We start from the raw sequence: 16,134 nt of genomic DNA, 5'->3' as shown, positions 1-16,134 counted from the left end.
TGCCGAAAATCGAAAGAATTCCAGCCAGACGGAAAGGAGAGAGGTGGAGCCAAAAAATGTGTGTGTGGAATGAAAATCAATGTCACCCCGGCTGACAAGTCATCCCATACCCGGCACCCTTTCAAGGGTCAAGACCTTCGCTTCAGTTTGGTCCTAGTCCTTGGTCCTTGGTCCCTGGTCCCCTGGTCCCCTGGTCAGTGTCCACTGGGGAATGGACTGCGAGGAGTGGCAAATATGGCCTACAAGGGCGTTGACAGGCGACAGGCATAAAAGTCAGAAACATTCGTGGCCACCCAATTCCATCTCCACTTGCACCTCCATGATGGAGGACGACAATGACCAGGTTCTGGGAAAAAGCACTCGCCTTTGCTTCGCATCCCCAATTATATTTTTCATTTTCTACGATAATAAAATGAAAGAAAAAATGCAATATAAAAATGACTATTACTCTGTATTATGTTGAAAATGTCTTCAAACAAGAGTTAATGATAAAATCAACTTATGGCACAAGTTTTTCTATTTATTGTTGAACATCGAAAATGTTGTTTAAAGCAATTTGAAAAGAGTAATTTTACTTTTGAAAACCCGAAGAAAAAGTTATCAAGGATCAAAAGGATTTATTAAGCTATCAAAAACGAACTTTATACGTCCATTTGTAGTCTTGATATTATTATAACATAAAATGTCTCATATATTTCGATTATATATCTCTATTGCCTCTGAAATCTATATTTCATACGGAAAAACAGTCAGATGGATATCGAATCGGTTTTTAATGCTGATTTAAAATGTATATACTTTATGGGGTGGGAGATGTCTCCATGCTTTATAAAAAATATATAAATATTAATTCAGATTTTTGTTCTCCAAAGTCATTATATTTTACACCCTTAAAAGTTTTTATAACTTTAATAAGTGAAGAAATCATTTCCGACCCTATAAATCATATATATTCTGAATCAGCATCAACAGCCGAATCGATCTAGCCATCAAATTTTTTTAAAACTTTTTTTAATGGGTTACATCGTTAAAATTGTGCAAAAAAAGGACAAAAATTTTGTAACTTTTTTTTTGTAAATTTTATTTGCAGATTTATTAAACTTTTAAAAACTAGCACAGAAATGCTTTCCGATTTGAATTTGCTGCTTTTTTAATTGAGTTATGAAGTTTTTATACTTTGATTTTTCCTAAAAATTACCTATAAACATAGATTTTAAGAATAACATTATTTTAGGTATTTTTGAGTGCATTAAATGCCAGGCCAGCTAGTGATTGCCAAAAGTCATATATATTCTGATTCGTCATTAAAATCTTAATTAATTGCTTAAAAAATATTGAAATTAATGCTTCCTTAGCTATGTTAAGTTATAATAAATTTTAAACTCGATCCTTGAACCAATTGCAAGCTGCAAGAGTATATAATGTTTTAGCTTACCGAAGTAAGCTTACCTTTTTGTATTTTTCTAAAAGAAAAAGTGTTAAATATCTTTATGAAAATTATATAATTATAGAATCTATTGATAAGCATTAATAAATAGAATTTCCACAGTTTACTAACAGTACTTTACAACTCTACAAAATCAATATTGCTTTGGCATTACTCCAATACTTCCTGACCATCTCTAGCTTCATAGGAATTTAGCTTCGATTCCGATTTATGTGCTTTCAAAACTGAAAACAAAAGGCTTTTCCGGGAATCAATGGCAGAAGCAGAAGCAGGAGCAGGAGCCAGGAGCAGGAACTGCTGCCCTCGGGTTGGCAACTGCAACTAAAACCGCTCCATTAATTTATAATTGGAAGCGGTAAACACCGAATGGGCTCAACGCCAATTAGGATCGCGAATCAGGCAGGACTCGTACTCGGCAGGAGCCTGTGAGCCTGATTTACAATGCTGTGCCTGGGCTGTGTTTGCATAAACAATGCCATTCCCCTTTCTCCTTACCACCCCTCCACACACACACACACACACACACACACACAGCCCATTGTTCTCGCTCAATTTTTGAAACATTCAGACGATTACCAAATTGGAAAATGTTACAAATTTTTGCAGATTAACAGCGGCAATAAAGAGTCCAGAGCCCAGAGCCAGTGTCTGTGTTTTTGCGGCAATCAAATTTAGAACTCCAGACCCGCACTTTCATGTCCTGCAAGCCACCATGACTCCTGTGTCCTCGCAGACACACACACATACACATGCATATGCGCACGCACACAAACACTTGTTGAAAAATCATAAAAATTTTATGTACTTAAAATTTTCATAAAGCTGCCAAACAATGCCCAACATCAACAGTAATATCAACAACAACAGCAGCAGCAGCAGCAGCACACATACATCCTTCGTACACAAAACGAAACAAAAGCGAGTTTGCTTCACACAAAAAAAAAAATGTTAAAAACTTGCCAACAAGTTTGGTCCTTGCAGGAAAAATACTTGTATATATATCCTGACAAGCGGGCAGTCAAATTTATTTAAATGCAATTTTTTGTGGCATTTTTTCTGTTTTGTTTGGATCCTGACTCTCTCCCTCTTTGGTTGAGGAATTTCAGACAAGATTTAGAGCTATAAATTGAACATTAAATCGGCAAGAAATCCTTGCAAGTGGTAAACTGAAAAAATAAACATAAACAAAGTGCAATCAAAGTTGAACGGAGAATGCTTTTGCTTTTATATAGAACCATCATCAGAAACAAGTTGTTATTGGGGAAATAAATGTTTTCTAAAATGATGAAGCCATCTTTGATAGTTAAATCTTGGATTATTTTGTAGCTAATTTAGTTTAAGTTACTTTAAATAAAGAGTAGAGAGCAAGTAATTTAAATTTATAGTAATTCTTGGAGTTCCAAGTCATAGTTTCTTCAAGTGCATTGCCCACTAATTAAATTCACAACTTGTTATTAAACCTGTAAATACAATACGAGCAAATAAAATATCAATAAACAATTCCAAAGGAATGAATACTTCGAACAGGCACAATGAGTACTCAAAATTTGGAGAGTAGGGAGAGACGCAAGCCTTTCGCATTAAAAAAGGGCTACATTTTATGGTCCTAATTTACTGCTAATTATTTGTCTAGATGTTGGCAGCTCCGATATCGGTTGTAAATGGGTATTAACATGAACATTACTATAACTGAACGATGGCTAACTGTTGCCAAAGGAATTTTAGCAAAAATTAAGGTAGTGAGGTGTTCCTTAAGGCTAATTCTTTGTCGCCGAAAGGCACGAAATGGGGAGTATGGGTTCCCAAACTTGGGGATATGAGTGTGGGTATGAGTATGGCTATGAGTATAGCTCTGAGTGTGGGTATGAGTGCGACTATCGTGCATTCATCGCATAAATCTCAAGCGGATGGTGCGTGCGTGCCGATAACGAACTAAGTGCAAGTTCCATTCGCTAATTGTTGGCCATGTTTTTGCTGACAATTCGCTTTTGGTCAAATAATTCATGCAAAACTCACAGAATTGTCACGCAAAAGAGAGCTCGAGACGAGGGGAGGGACGACTATGGTGGTGATGATGATGACGATGGGACGCTGCTAATTAATTAATTAGCCCCTCCAGCGGGGCGTGGCCAGTGAGCGGTTTCGTGATTTATGATAAGAACGCAGCCGCCTCGCGCTTCCTTTGTAATAATTTTTGCGATTTTCCCAACCAAACACGCAAAAGTGACATTTTTATTGTTGGCGTTTTGCATGTTGCGAGGAGAAGGGGGCTCCAAGGACTCCGGGCGCGGCGCTGTATCATCATTAGGCCAACTCATTTTGTATCCTGCGCAGCGTGGGACGCGTGCATCATGTTGCAGACAGAGCCTTAAGGTGGTGGCCCATGTTCACGATGCTAATTAGCCTCCGCTCTGTCATTGTCCTCGGTTACAGCATCTGAATGGTGCGGTGTCCGGGTGTACCCAGCTGGCTAACCGAAGGACATTCTGTTGTCCTGCCACCGAAAATTGCTAAAACTTTTGCTGCTGTGCGAGCATGTAACAAATGATCAGCGGAATGAGGAATTTTATTTCGATTTTTTGCCCAACAATTCCGATTCGATCTTGGTCTTGTTCTAACTTGGATTTGCATAAACTAGGTTTTTAATGGCTGCATTTTGTGGGCTCCAAAGTAGGAGGAAAAACGAGCTAAAACAATCCATTTGAACTGGCTTTAAAATGTATTCGTTTTAAGTCCGAAGAAGGACATTTAATTAAATTCAAATTTTAAAGTTATGGCATACAGCTTTCTATTTTCTAGTTCTGAAATTGTAGTTCAACTTTATTGATAAACTTGTGGCCTTTATTTTTGTTTTAAAACTTTTCACAAAAGCCTAGGCCTTCGGGACATTTCCGCTCAATTTATTGTTTGCCTTCTATAGTACTCTTTTTAATGTATATGAAACATGAATAGAATATGAGCAGCAGAAAAGTCATTAACATACAACTACAAAACTATTTTGACTAAAAATAAACCAAAACAAGAAAGGAAGCTAACTTCGGCACGCCGAAGTTTATATACCCTTGCAGATAGAACTTCTATGAATAAAAAACCATACAATACAAATTATAAATCTTTGTGTTAAAAAACAATGAAGTAATACCTGCTTTCATTTCATTCACCTATACATATTATATTTGCAGTTTTACATTCACTGATTTGCATTTTTCCTCCACATCAAACGATCGTTTGTATGGCACCTATATGATATAGTCGTCCGATTTTCATGAAATTTGCCATAAAATTTAAGACTTAAATTAAATGCCTATACCTAAAATTTGATGAAAATCAGTTGAACACTGAAAAGGTTATAAATTAAATTGTATTAATTTCTCGATCGTTCCTATGGGAGCTATATGATATAGTCGTCCGATTTTCATAAAATTTGACACAAAATTTAAGACTTATATAAAATGGCTATAATTTGATTAAAATCTGTTAAAAACTGAAAATGTTATAATATTTTTTTGTAAAAATTTTCCGATAATTTCTATGGCAGCTATATGATATAGTCGTCCGATCCGGCCCGTTCCAACATATATACGAGTGAGAGTATATAGAAGGCTAACTACAAAGTTTCGTTCAGATAGCTTCAAAACTGAGAGACTAGTTTGCGTAGAAACGGACAGACGTACAGAAGGACAGAAGGACAGAAGGACAGACGGACAGACGGACATGGCTAGATCGACTCGGCTGTTGATCCTGATCAAGAATATATATATACTTTATATAGTCGGAGGTGCCTCCTTCACTGCGTTGCAAACTTCTAACTGAAATTATAATACCCTGCAAGGGTATAAAAATAACTTTAAAACGATTTTACTGAGACATTTAATGAAGTTGTTTACTATTTTCAACAAGGTCTTTTTAACTATTGTTTAACTTGGCTAAAAAGTGCTATTAATTGTATAATGTAACTTATCTCCAGTCTGGGTGAAGTTCCTTTGCTTATCACGCTCCCATGCTCCCATGCTCCCATGCTCCCAGCTAGTGCCCATCACTGTCCATTCCATATTCTGCCAGTCAGCAGTTTTTAGCTGTCTCTAATTCTGCCCTGTCAGTTGTCCCATTTTCGAAGTTTGAACCGATAACTCGCAGCAAGCTCTTTTGTGTATTCGTCGGGGGGGAGGTATCATCATCAATCGCAGTGTCTGGTGAAGTTATTTTTTTTTTTTTTGCAACCCCCCCCCCTGCAAGCAAACAACACCACCTGACACTGCCGCCACACACATTTCTTTCATTCAAGAGTGGCTCCGTTGTAGTCTTTAAAATATTTTCAGAGCTGTGTGCCCAAAAATATATACAACAAAACAAAACAAAACAAATGGGGCGCAGAAACATCAAGGGAACGGAACGAGGCACGCACAACAATCTGTAAGGGTGTGCTGCTGTGTGTATCTGTGAAGGGAAAAATAAACAAAAGCTCTGCTCCGGCTATTGTTTGCTTAGGCCCACACACACACACACACACACCCAAGACACATCCCCCCCCCTCGCCAGAGCCTGGAAAATTCATAATTCTGTGAAACACACTGCGTATACGTAATAATGTCTACGCTTGAAACGCGCTACAAGAAAATTGTATGAATAATAATAATAATAACAACCAAAGAAGTAGAAAAAAATTGGCCTTCCAACTGAAACGAAATGAAATTAGACAAAAGTCCTGATGACTTTCTGGTGGCCAAAACCACAGCCGCTAACAATTTGTCAATTGAGGCGCATCCAGGCGCTGGCATCTCCTTCCGCCCGACTGCCCCTCAATGTGAAAATGCCAAGTCAATTTTCATAGACATTTTACTGCAGTCCATCATTCAGCCCCGCCCCATTCATTCCCAGTCGCAGTTCTCTTAACGCCTCTCCCTGCTTCCCTTATACCCAATCTCATTGCCATGTTCCTGTCTCCCCGCGTCTCGGCAGCATCCCTTTGGCAAGGTCCTTTAAAGAGTCTTTTGGAGTCCATCTGGCTGGAATAAATACATTTACTGCCCCTTCAGGTCTTGCTCCAGCTCTCTCTGTCTGACTCTTCTAATTGAGGCCGCATTGAAGACGCCTTTTTACGGTGAGGGGAGGGTTTGGGTGCGGGAAAAAAGGACTAAACTAGCAATCGCTGGTTGTGGCCAGGACGGTCAGGTGCTCCTGCTCTGGCTCCTGCTGCTGCTCGTGCTCCTCTACTTCTACCTCTGCAGGAGCAGATAGCTTGGCTAGCTCCTCTTCAGCCATAGGGAGTTCCGGATCCACTGCTTGCTTCTTTTGCTTCGGCTTTTGTTCCTGCTTCTGCTCTTGATCCTTATCCTTATCCCTTTCCTGTTCCAGCAATTGCTTACGATTTTGCTCGGCCTTCTGCTTCAGCTTCAACTTCATCTTTAGCTTCAGTTTCTGTCGCTGCTTTTGTTCCTCCTGCGACACCTTCTCCTGACCCTTAATACGGTGCGTTTGCTGTTCCTTCCTTTTGGACAAATTGCGATGCTTTTGCTTGACCAAGCTGGCCTTGGCTGTGGCCACCTGTGCCACCTGCAACTCCTGCGGTGGTTCGGTGGCCGCATATGCATTCAGCCAGAGCAGCCCGGCCAGAGCGGTCATCAGACCGCGCATGAAAGTCTTCTCCAAATACTGATATAGCTCTGGATTCTCATCGCCATAGGTGCGGAGGGCCAACAAAAGACATTTATAAATGATATGCTCAACACGCCACCAGAGCCATTGACCCAGCACCTCCATAAAGACAATGCCAAGGATTAGTTCCACAAGGAAACCAAAAACCAAGCCCATTCGGCGGCGATAGCGAGTTGGCAGCAATTCCTGGTCATAGAGAAAATGCAGGATGGCACAATAGGCAATATGCCGGGCGAAAAGGGTATCCGGCAGCATTGGTAATTGCTCAATGTTTAGGAAACAGCTGCGGCGCAAACCAAAGTGAAGAACACTGGCGATGATCAGTACCCAGGCGGATGTCATGCTGGCTTTTTTGGATACTCTAAATTGTCGACGAAATTTTGTATGATTTTTTGTTCCTTTTCAAATTTTGTATGATTTTTTTTTTTTTGATTTACTTTTAGCCAGAATTTATGAGACCGAAATAGATGTGATGTTGTTCAACTGATGACTTACAGTGTTATGGATTTTCACCTGAAAACGGTGGCAGTCAGTTTTGAGTGTTGAGAGTTTGGAAGGATAAGACTAGGCCTACGTTCAGGTGGAAATATATCTATATAAAAATAAAATATGCCATTTCTCTGACAACATTCTCGCCTGAAGTTAGTACTAAACTTATAAGAAATATATAATTAATTAAATGATAGTTCTTTCTGCCTTTTGCAATTATCAAACTCAATGACTTAAGAAGCTTTTCTCAAAATCCTTGAATACAAAAATAATGCAGATGGGAAAGTAATTCCATAAATCGGCTAAAAGCTGAGACGCCTTTCGGGCTAATTCTTTGCTAAGCCATATTTCCAATTAATTGTAATTCAGGCTGACTGGCGCAGACAATTTGCATGCATTTTTCAGTAGGAAGGGCCAAAGTCATTAGGTTACCACCCAATATATACTCTGCCCAGTTTGACCCAAGCCTAATCCCTTGTCACGCCCATTTATGTCCATAAATTATGCAGTCAACCTCTGATGCTCATTGACCCAAAGGCAAAACCCTCTCTCGCCCCCTTTCCTTTTTTGGATGTTGAAATGTGTTATTTCTTTGCCTTTTTTTTCTTGGGCTGGGAAAACCGTTTGATCCCTTCCGGCTTAGCTGGGGACTAAAAGTAGAGCACGACGAAAATAAAATTAAAAAAAAAGAGAAAGAAAAACAGACTGACAGCGGGCAGAACGTGGACAAGTCAACGCCAGAGACAACTTTAAATTTATTACAAAAAAAGGAGCCGAAACCAAGGCTAAGACAAAATTATTTATTTGCCTTTAATGTTGGTTCTTTCTCTCGTTGAAGCAATCAGTAGAGCAGTAGGGGAATCCCCCAAAATAATAGTCAAGGCAGCATAAAGCAAAAAGTTTATTTATTCGATATGCAAGGGATGCTCTGTTGATCGCCTTTTTTATACTTTATTTTTATATATGTATGTATATTGAGGACTTTGATTAGAAGGACATCCAGCCGAGTGAGCTTCTTGGAGAAGTTGGTCCATTTCCTCCTTTCCCACATCGAAGCACGTACAATGGAAGTTGGAAATGGAGCAGCCACGACCTCTCACCCCTAACACACACACACACGCAGAGTTTTTGGCACTATTTGCTTATGTAGATTTTGGCCAGCATTTCGCATTTATTTTGGCCCGAGCAAGTCAAGCTAAAAGCCAAATGTTGGTAGGAAGCAAGGGGTTTGAAGTTTGGAACTCGGTTTGATATGAAATATGAGATATGCGAGGACCCCTTCTTTGTCTCTTCGTTCGCTCTTTTTTTTGTCCTTTTTCCGTATATATGTATATATTTATGTTAAATTCATGATATTTAAATTAGTTAGCCAACAGTTTGCCCAGGGTCCCTTGGGCGGTTTGCCAGGGGAGTAAGGGTAAGGGGAGCCCTGACCTTGCTGCCTGCCTGCCTGCCTGCAGTGCGGCCAAACATTCAATTATGAGGCCTGGCAAACAGCTCGAATCTCAGTTTGGCTTTAGCTCATCTGACATTAGCATTTCAAATGCCAGTCAGGACCAGAAGGGGCTGCCAGGGATCGACAAGGAGCAGGAGCAGGAGCAGAAGCAGGAGCAGAAGCAGGAGCAGGAGCTGGAGCAAGAGGATCCCGGATCTGGGATCTCTCAAACTTTTACCATTTTGCCTGCGAGCGGTGAACGACAAACGACAAAGGGCATTGGCAAACAGGAAAATTTTTCGGGGTGAAAGTCAGAGAGAGTGAGAGAGTGGGGAAAATCTGGGGAAAAGCAGGGAAAACTTTGCTCTGCCATCATATATCTTTTCAGTGTGTGTGTGCGTGCGTGTGTGTGTGTGTGTGTGCTGCATACATTATCTCTCCCCCTCTCTGTCGCACTGGTCAAGTTAATGAGTTTTCCTGTGGCTTTTCCACTTTTGTTCCTAGCTCACAGTGCGAGTGTGTGTAGACTTTTGCCATTTGACAGATCAAAGACCAACTAATACACAAGCAAACAACACTTATACACGCACACTTGTACACACACACACACACACACACACACCCTCAGATCGGATGCCTCAACGGAAATTGATATTTAATTAAAGTTCTCGGCTTTTGTCATTGGCTTTTCTTTGTCTTTCATTCGAATTTTACCCTCCCCCCAAAAAAGCAAATTGAAATTGCATAATGTGAAATTGATGGCCAGGATTTTAAGTGTATATAGAAGAAATATGGATACAGATATATAATATATATATAGTGAGCATATATAGTGCCTGCTTTTAGCACAAAATAAAGTTCAACTTTAGCTTTCGGGTCCTAATAGGTCCAAGCCAAGGGTTTGATTTGAACTGGTTTTGGTTCTAAATCAAATCAAAATTTATATTTAAACAGCTTTTCCTGATGTTAAAAAAACCTAAACTCCATCTTCTACCTATAAACTATTAAGATACTTATACGTAAACCTTATCAGTAACACTTGAAACTTCCAATTCATTGAATATATATTCAAAAAAGCTCTTTTGATTTGAAAATAGACCAATTTAAGGATACATTTCTGTGAGAAGTAGTCTGCAGTTCCATCACGTACTCCCTCTATATATAGATATATATCTCCCCCCCAAACCTTCCATATATTGGGAGTTTCCCAAGCCAGGACCCTAGGACCGGCTATCCTGGGAGTTGGAGACAAACTTTATGGCTTTTTATCTACGCTCAAGTTTCGGGGGCAAGCCCAAAAAAAAAAAAACAAAAAAACAGTCGAAGCGTCGAACCTGTGCCGCCTCGGAAAAGCCATTTCCTTTGCCGCCACCGACACGCCGACACACTGCCACCCATAACATCCCTCATCAGCTGACAGTTTGGGCTTGAATTTGAGTTTTTAAACAGGCCTCACGGCCAAATGCATAAATATTTTCCACAGCCCCGCCCATTTTTCGTTGTTTGCCGTGTTTTTCAACTCCTCCCTGAGCTCCTCCTTTCCTGGCAGCCGCGTGAAAAGCTGAAACACGAACATTTTTTCATATAAATTTTGTTTTTTTTTGGGAGGCTGGCCATGTTTGCCGGCTACATTTGCATATTTGCAGCAAGGCCAAAAGCAGCGCAACGCTAAAGTGTCATAAAAATTCTACAGCCGAATGAGATGAAGTCAAAAAACATCTAAAAAAATAAAAACAAGAAGAGTGAGAGTCCAGTCTGGACAGATAAATATATAGGCAATAAAAATGTTATACAGCAGCCAAATGCTGTGACAACAGACGATGGACCAGTCAGGAAAACTTGGAAAAAGTTTCGTTTTCGAAATGATTAAAGACCGACTTTTGGGGATATACATTTTGATGGCAAATATCCCAGACCTAAGCCAATGAAATTATTCAAAAACGTAACTGAATGTTGTGGGGATGATAGGGATCTGGGTGGATTCAAACGGATGAAATTTAAAATTCTTGAGGGAATTAGGGGAATATATAAAATATATAACATTTTAAAAGTGTTGAATTTTAATGCAAAGAAAAACTGAAAAAAAAACCCTGGCTTAAAAACCAACACAGACTCTGCAACTGTTTAATTTTTTGCAGTGATTCCCTAAAACTCCCAGCTATGTTACATCCGCTGGTCAAATGTTTATTTACGAAATGGAAATCCATGATATATAAGCATCCTGGTTTTGGGGGTCTAGTCCACGATTTCACGATTTCCAATTCTCTCATGTTTTGTTTAATCATTTTTTTCAAACGCATTCATGGACTAGATGGCGACGTGTCTGGGTATTTGCCGCTTTTCCGGGATTTTTGCATAATGAAATTGGGACACGGGGCACACAAAGTGAGCTGTGCTATGCCGGCGCATCATCGAGTTACAAATTCGTTTACGTTCGCTTTCCCTTTATCGTTCACAAAGTGCCGAAGCATTGAGCAAAACAACAACATTTTCTCCTAGGTTTTTCCTCACTTATTTGTTTCGTTTTCGTTTTCGTTTTCGCTTTCCTTTTTTTATTTTTTCGCTTTTGGGGTTTTGTTTTTCGTGGCAGATTGCGTCAGATATTAAATTTATTTACGCGAAATTCGCACTTCGGGCGCTCTCATATTGCTGGAAACAGCATCCTAGCAGCAGGGAATACGGGTCCTGTACTCGTATCCTTGTTCGGTTCCTAGATACCCTAGTGCCTAGTGAATAACCAAAACAGGAAATGGCTTGTTCTGGGGAATCGCTCCAATGACAGCCACATGATATAGAACCAAAGTTTGTCTTCCAGGAAGTTTTCCCCTCAACCGCCCCCCCAAAAAACCTGAAAGCCATAAAAATAATGCGATGGTAAAGTCGGGAAGCTGCCTTTGATAGAATCTGACATAATGAGTAAACATTATAAGCAGCGGCAAGAGCATGCACGAGTGGATATGGATTCCCCATTAAGGTTAATTAAATATTTCGCCATTGGACCCAAGAGGTCCAACTTTGTCTAGGTTTTGCAGATTCTCAACATGGTCACAGGCAAAAATAGAGTTAATTAATCGTTTTTAGGGATATTTACCAACCATGTTTTGTACAAAATTACTGCGTAACTTCAGAGATCTTTGAGGAATAATATAAATAATATTATAAAGTAAAATTCTCTCTCTAGAACCTTTAGTGAATGGTGTTTCATTGGTGAACAAAATACCCTCTAAAAACAAAAGCCTTAAGGTTTAATTTTCTGTACAAATATTTAACCTTTTCATGGGCGCTTTCCTGCTTCAAGTGGCGAGAAGAGTACCTGAAATTTTCCTAGCAAGTTCTACCTTGCAGTCAGAGAACCCCTACAAAGTGCATTTACACACGAAAAACCGAAACAACTGCTGGCAAAAGCAGCCTTCTGAAAGCCTTCTGTTTCCGTTTATTATTTTTGGGGGGATTTTTATTTATTTTTTTTCTGTGAGGTTTTTCCGGCTCCATGTAACGCCTTGTTGGTGTTGTTTTGTCGTGGATTACCAACTCAAAAATGCAACCATTTGCATGTGTTTTTTTTTGTGGAGGAGAGGAAAGTTTTGGAACGTGCCCGCATCCTGGCATCCTGTTACCCTGGCCTCTCGGCAGGAGGGCTTACGTTGCAATTAAGTCCTGAAACAAAAGGCTCCACCTGATTGGCCCTGATCCAACTTGTTAGCTACTGATGAAAGAGGGGTTATCCAATGAGCCAATGTTGCCACTGATCCTTGAGGATTAACCCTTAACGAAAGCAGATGAAGAGGAACTAGTGAAGATATTATTGGAAATGGGATCTATTAAAGTACACAATTTTCAAGCAGAGAGAAAGTCCCATTATTGTGACATATATAAGGACAGTAATGGGCATGCAAAATTTAACCATGCTCCAGGGCAAATTAAACTGTTCCCTAACAGGCCACCGAGTTTCCAATTTAAATGTTTTCCCATTGCCTGTCATAATTTATGCCCGCCGTAGGCTTGAAATACATATATTTTTGAAAACGTATTAAACACGGAAAGGCTGTAACTCTCTAACCTGACATTCTGGCAGGACATGGGCATAAAACCCTAAGAACAAGTTGAGCTGAAAGTGACATGAGCGGCTTTAAGTCCGCCCCGTGTTCTCTGTTTCTCTGTCTCGTCTCGTCTCGTGGAAAATGGCTGTCAGAATTGCTTGCAATTTGTATGATGACGTCGTCGACGAATCTTTCCATCACTGAATACAATTTTCCATTCGTTGTTGCGCTATCCTTTGCAGACCAAAACACATTGGGCATCACTCACCTGGAGCAAAACAGTGGACAGCAGACTCTGGATTCGGTTAGCAGTGAGACTCCAAGAGGACACCTCTGGACAGGGACAGCAGGACCACTGGTGAGCATTCTTTACTCTATTGTATATAGTATATAGTATCTGTGGGGAAAGAAACACACTTAAGTATTCAGGACTGCCTCAACTCGTTGCGTGGGTTAATTAAAATACAGAATACACTTTGACAAAATGCCATTTAATCTACTCAGCAGGAAGGTCAGAAAAAAAGCAGCCGGCAATTAATTATGCGCATATTTGTGGCCTCAAAATAAGCAAGAGAAAAAAAGGCTCATTGTGATTTGCATTTCGTCCCTTTCAGTCCGAGTGCCATTTATGACAGATTTCTGGGGGGAAGAACCAAAACCCCGCCCTGGGTGGCTATGGGCGTGGCCCTAAGTTAGGGCGTGGAACCATCTATTAATTACAACAACAATCTACTGCTAATCAGCCACCCTCATTTCTGGAAGAGTAAAAGGACGGAATTAAATTGTCTTCGGTGTTAAATGAGCCGCTGAAGTCGCATAATTTTCCAAATGCTGACTGTACTGGAAGTACGTTCTAGGGTCGAAAACAGGCTCAACTTTTAAGGGTGTCCCCTGTGGAAAACAATAGAAGGAGTCCAGCGAAATGGTAGAAAACAAAGTGTAAGGAGTTTGCCTTTTTAGTGCAACCAATTTGGACTATGAATATTCAAATATGAAGTTAAAAGTTGAAAGTAAAGACTCACAATGAAATACAGGGATTTATAAATGACCACAGGAACCAGTTTCTAAATGATTAAACTCTCTATGTTAGTGGAAATTTAGTTAAAACTCATTCCCCCCAGAAACCCAATCTGTAAAACCCACTCAATTAACTGATGCCTTATTAATTCACAATTACGTCCAATGCTCGCTATATGTTATCCTTCGACATCAAATATTCATGTGGCGTTAATTGGGTCGCGGCCTTTATGGCAGATCGTATCGTGGCTTTTGCATTATTAAAACCGCAACTTGAAGCAAACTAATCAACTAACAACTAATCAAACTTATGCAATTATCGCGGCTGCTTGCCCAAACTTAATGCGCATTTATCCAACGAAATAGAACAAAAAACTTAATCGGTAGGGAATTAAGAATAAAACCACAGATCCAAACAAATTAAATTCGACAGCTTGCCAAGAGGAAGTTGTGGAGGAGGATATATGTATGTATATCCTGTTTATTTCCATTCTGCTTCTCGTCCCTCCATGGAATTAAATTTGCACAAAAATCTCTAATTGCATTTTCGCCTCCTCTGTCTCTGCCTCTGCCTCTGCCTCTGTTTGTTATTTGTTGTTGTTGTTTCTGCTGGCAAAAGGATAATGTTGTGCTCACTCTGGTCGCAAAATTTGAATTCCAGCTAGCCGAAGCAGATCAAGTGAGTTATTCACACATAATTGAAGATAAACAAGCCGCCTGATGGATGAGTCTTTGCTGCAAGAGTGTGTGTAGCAACCCGACTGTGAAACCATCCATCAACTGACCAAAACCGACGGCATTCATTCAGCTCAATCAGTTCTCTGTTTTCAACTCATTTAGGAAATGTGTGTGAGCCAAGTGGAAATAACATAAATATACTATATGTACAATATAAGCTGCGAGATCACTTTTAAATTAAAATTAAGTAATGAGCTTCAATGGTAATATAGGAAATTAATTGGGGACAATAAATGCATTGATAGCATAGCTCATTCTAGATATAGAATCTATATACATGATATAATTGTCATGATTAAGACTTACTCCAGTGTAGGACACGTCATTGTTTACTTCCTTCCATATAATATAATTGTCATGATTAAGACTTAATCCAGTGTAGGACACGTCATTGTTTACTTAATTCCATATAATAATATAATTGTCATGATTAAGACTTACTCCAGTGTAGGACACGTCATTGTTTACTTCCTTCCAGTGTAGACTTCGAATCTTGTTGACTTCAATTAGGGTAGTCATAATATCGAAGATCACTTCCTGATTATCCAGATGTATTCCATTCTTTTAAGGTCGAATGGTAATCACTTCACTATCACTACCGATGTTAACACTAGGTACCCCTAGGACAGACTGAGGTCGCGGCGAACGAGGTGCCTCTATTTATAGTTCCCGAGTCAAGAGAACAGAGAAAGTGAGAGCGAGAGAGTAAGAGATGGGCAGAGAAACATACAGAGAAAGAGTTAGCTCTGGAGATGCACAGTGGGAGTGTGAGCTACTGGATAAAAAGAGGCAGAGAGAGTAAGAGAGAGGGAGAGAGGGAGAGAGGGGGAGAGCTGCTGATGCTGATCAAGAATTTATAGATATTTATAGGTGAGCAGAGAAAGTTAGAGAGAAAGTGATATCTAGATATAGAGGCACAGAGAAAGGGAGTGAGGGAGAGAAGGCTCTTTACCGCCATTAGAATATTATAATATTACAAAAATGGAAGCTAGCTGTGGCATACAAATACTGATCGAGAAAATATATTATTTATATAATAAGTTTTTAAAAACTTTATTTAGAGCCTCCTTGAAGAACAACTTAAACAGAAATCTATACTCTTAAAGTATTACCCATCTTTAAAGGCTTCAATTTTATTTTTATTCCCCATTCTTCTGCTTCTTGTGAATTTTGAGAAAAACGCCGAGCATTAGTGAAACAACCGGCTTACAATAGTGCCACAACAATTGAAAGCCGGAGTAGAAGCTTCCGTTGGATTTCCCTCGAAATGCAAAATAAAAGTCAGTACAGATTCGATGGGGAGGTAAAAGAAA

At 39.7% G+C, this 16,134-nt stretch overlaps 2 protein-coding genes across 5 annotated transcripts in view; one reads left to right on the top strand and one right to left on the bottom strand.

Moving 5' to 3' along the window:
• Positions 1 to 6,265: 6,265 nt before the first annotated feature.
• Positions 6,266 to 10,736, bottom strand: LOC110184170 (uncharacterized). The gene has a single exon (XM_020952579.2). It carries the CDS (start codon positions 7,442 to 7,444, stop codon positions 6,587 to 6,589), a length of 858 nt encoding a protein of 285 aa, XP_020808238.2. The 5' UTR covers positions 7,445 to 10,736; the 3' UTR covers positions 6,266 to 6,586.
• A 2,572-nt stretch (positions 10,737 to 13,308) lies between these two features.
• The window catches only part of Dop2R (dopamine D2-like receptor), a 34,464-nt gene continuing 31,638 nt past the window's right edge, over positions 13,309 to 16,134 (top strand). For all 4 annotated transcript variants that reach the window (XM_086829564.1, XM_086829561.1, XM_086829563.1 and 1 more), the window contains exon 1: positions 13,309 to 13,424. The gene's annotated coding sequence lies outside the window, so the exon portion shown is untranslated. The remainder of the gene's footprint in view (positions 13,425 to 16,134) is intronic.

This window comes from Drosophila serrata, unplaced genomic scaffold (assembly GCF_035046125.1).
Source record: "Drosophila serrata isolate PLE 108 unplaced genomic scaffold, ASM3504612v1 contig_23, whole genome shotgun sequence".
Lineage (NCBI taxonomy): Eukaryota > Metazoa > Arthropoda > Insecta > Diptera > Drosophilidae > Drosophila > Drosophila serrata.
Note: the sequence above shows the minus strand (reverse complement) of the source record. Positions and strands in the feature narration are given on the sequence as shown.

Bases quoted from the DNA above. Each gene is read 5' to 3' on its own strand.
- LOC110184170 (XM_020952579.2), bottom strand. From the start codon at position 7,444: ATGACATCCGCCTGGGTACTGATCATCGCCAGTGTTCTTCACTTTGGT.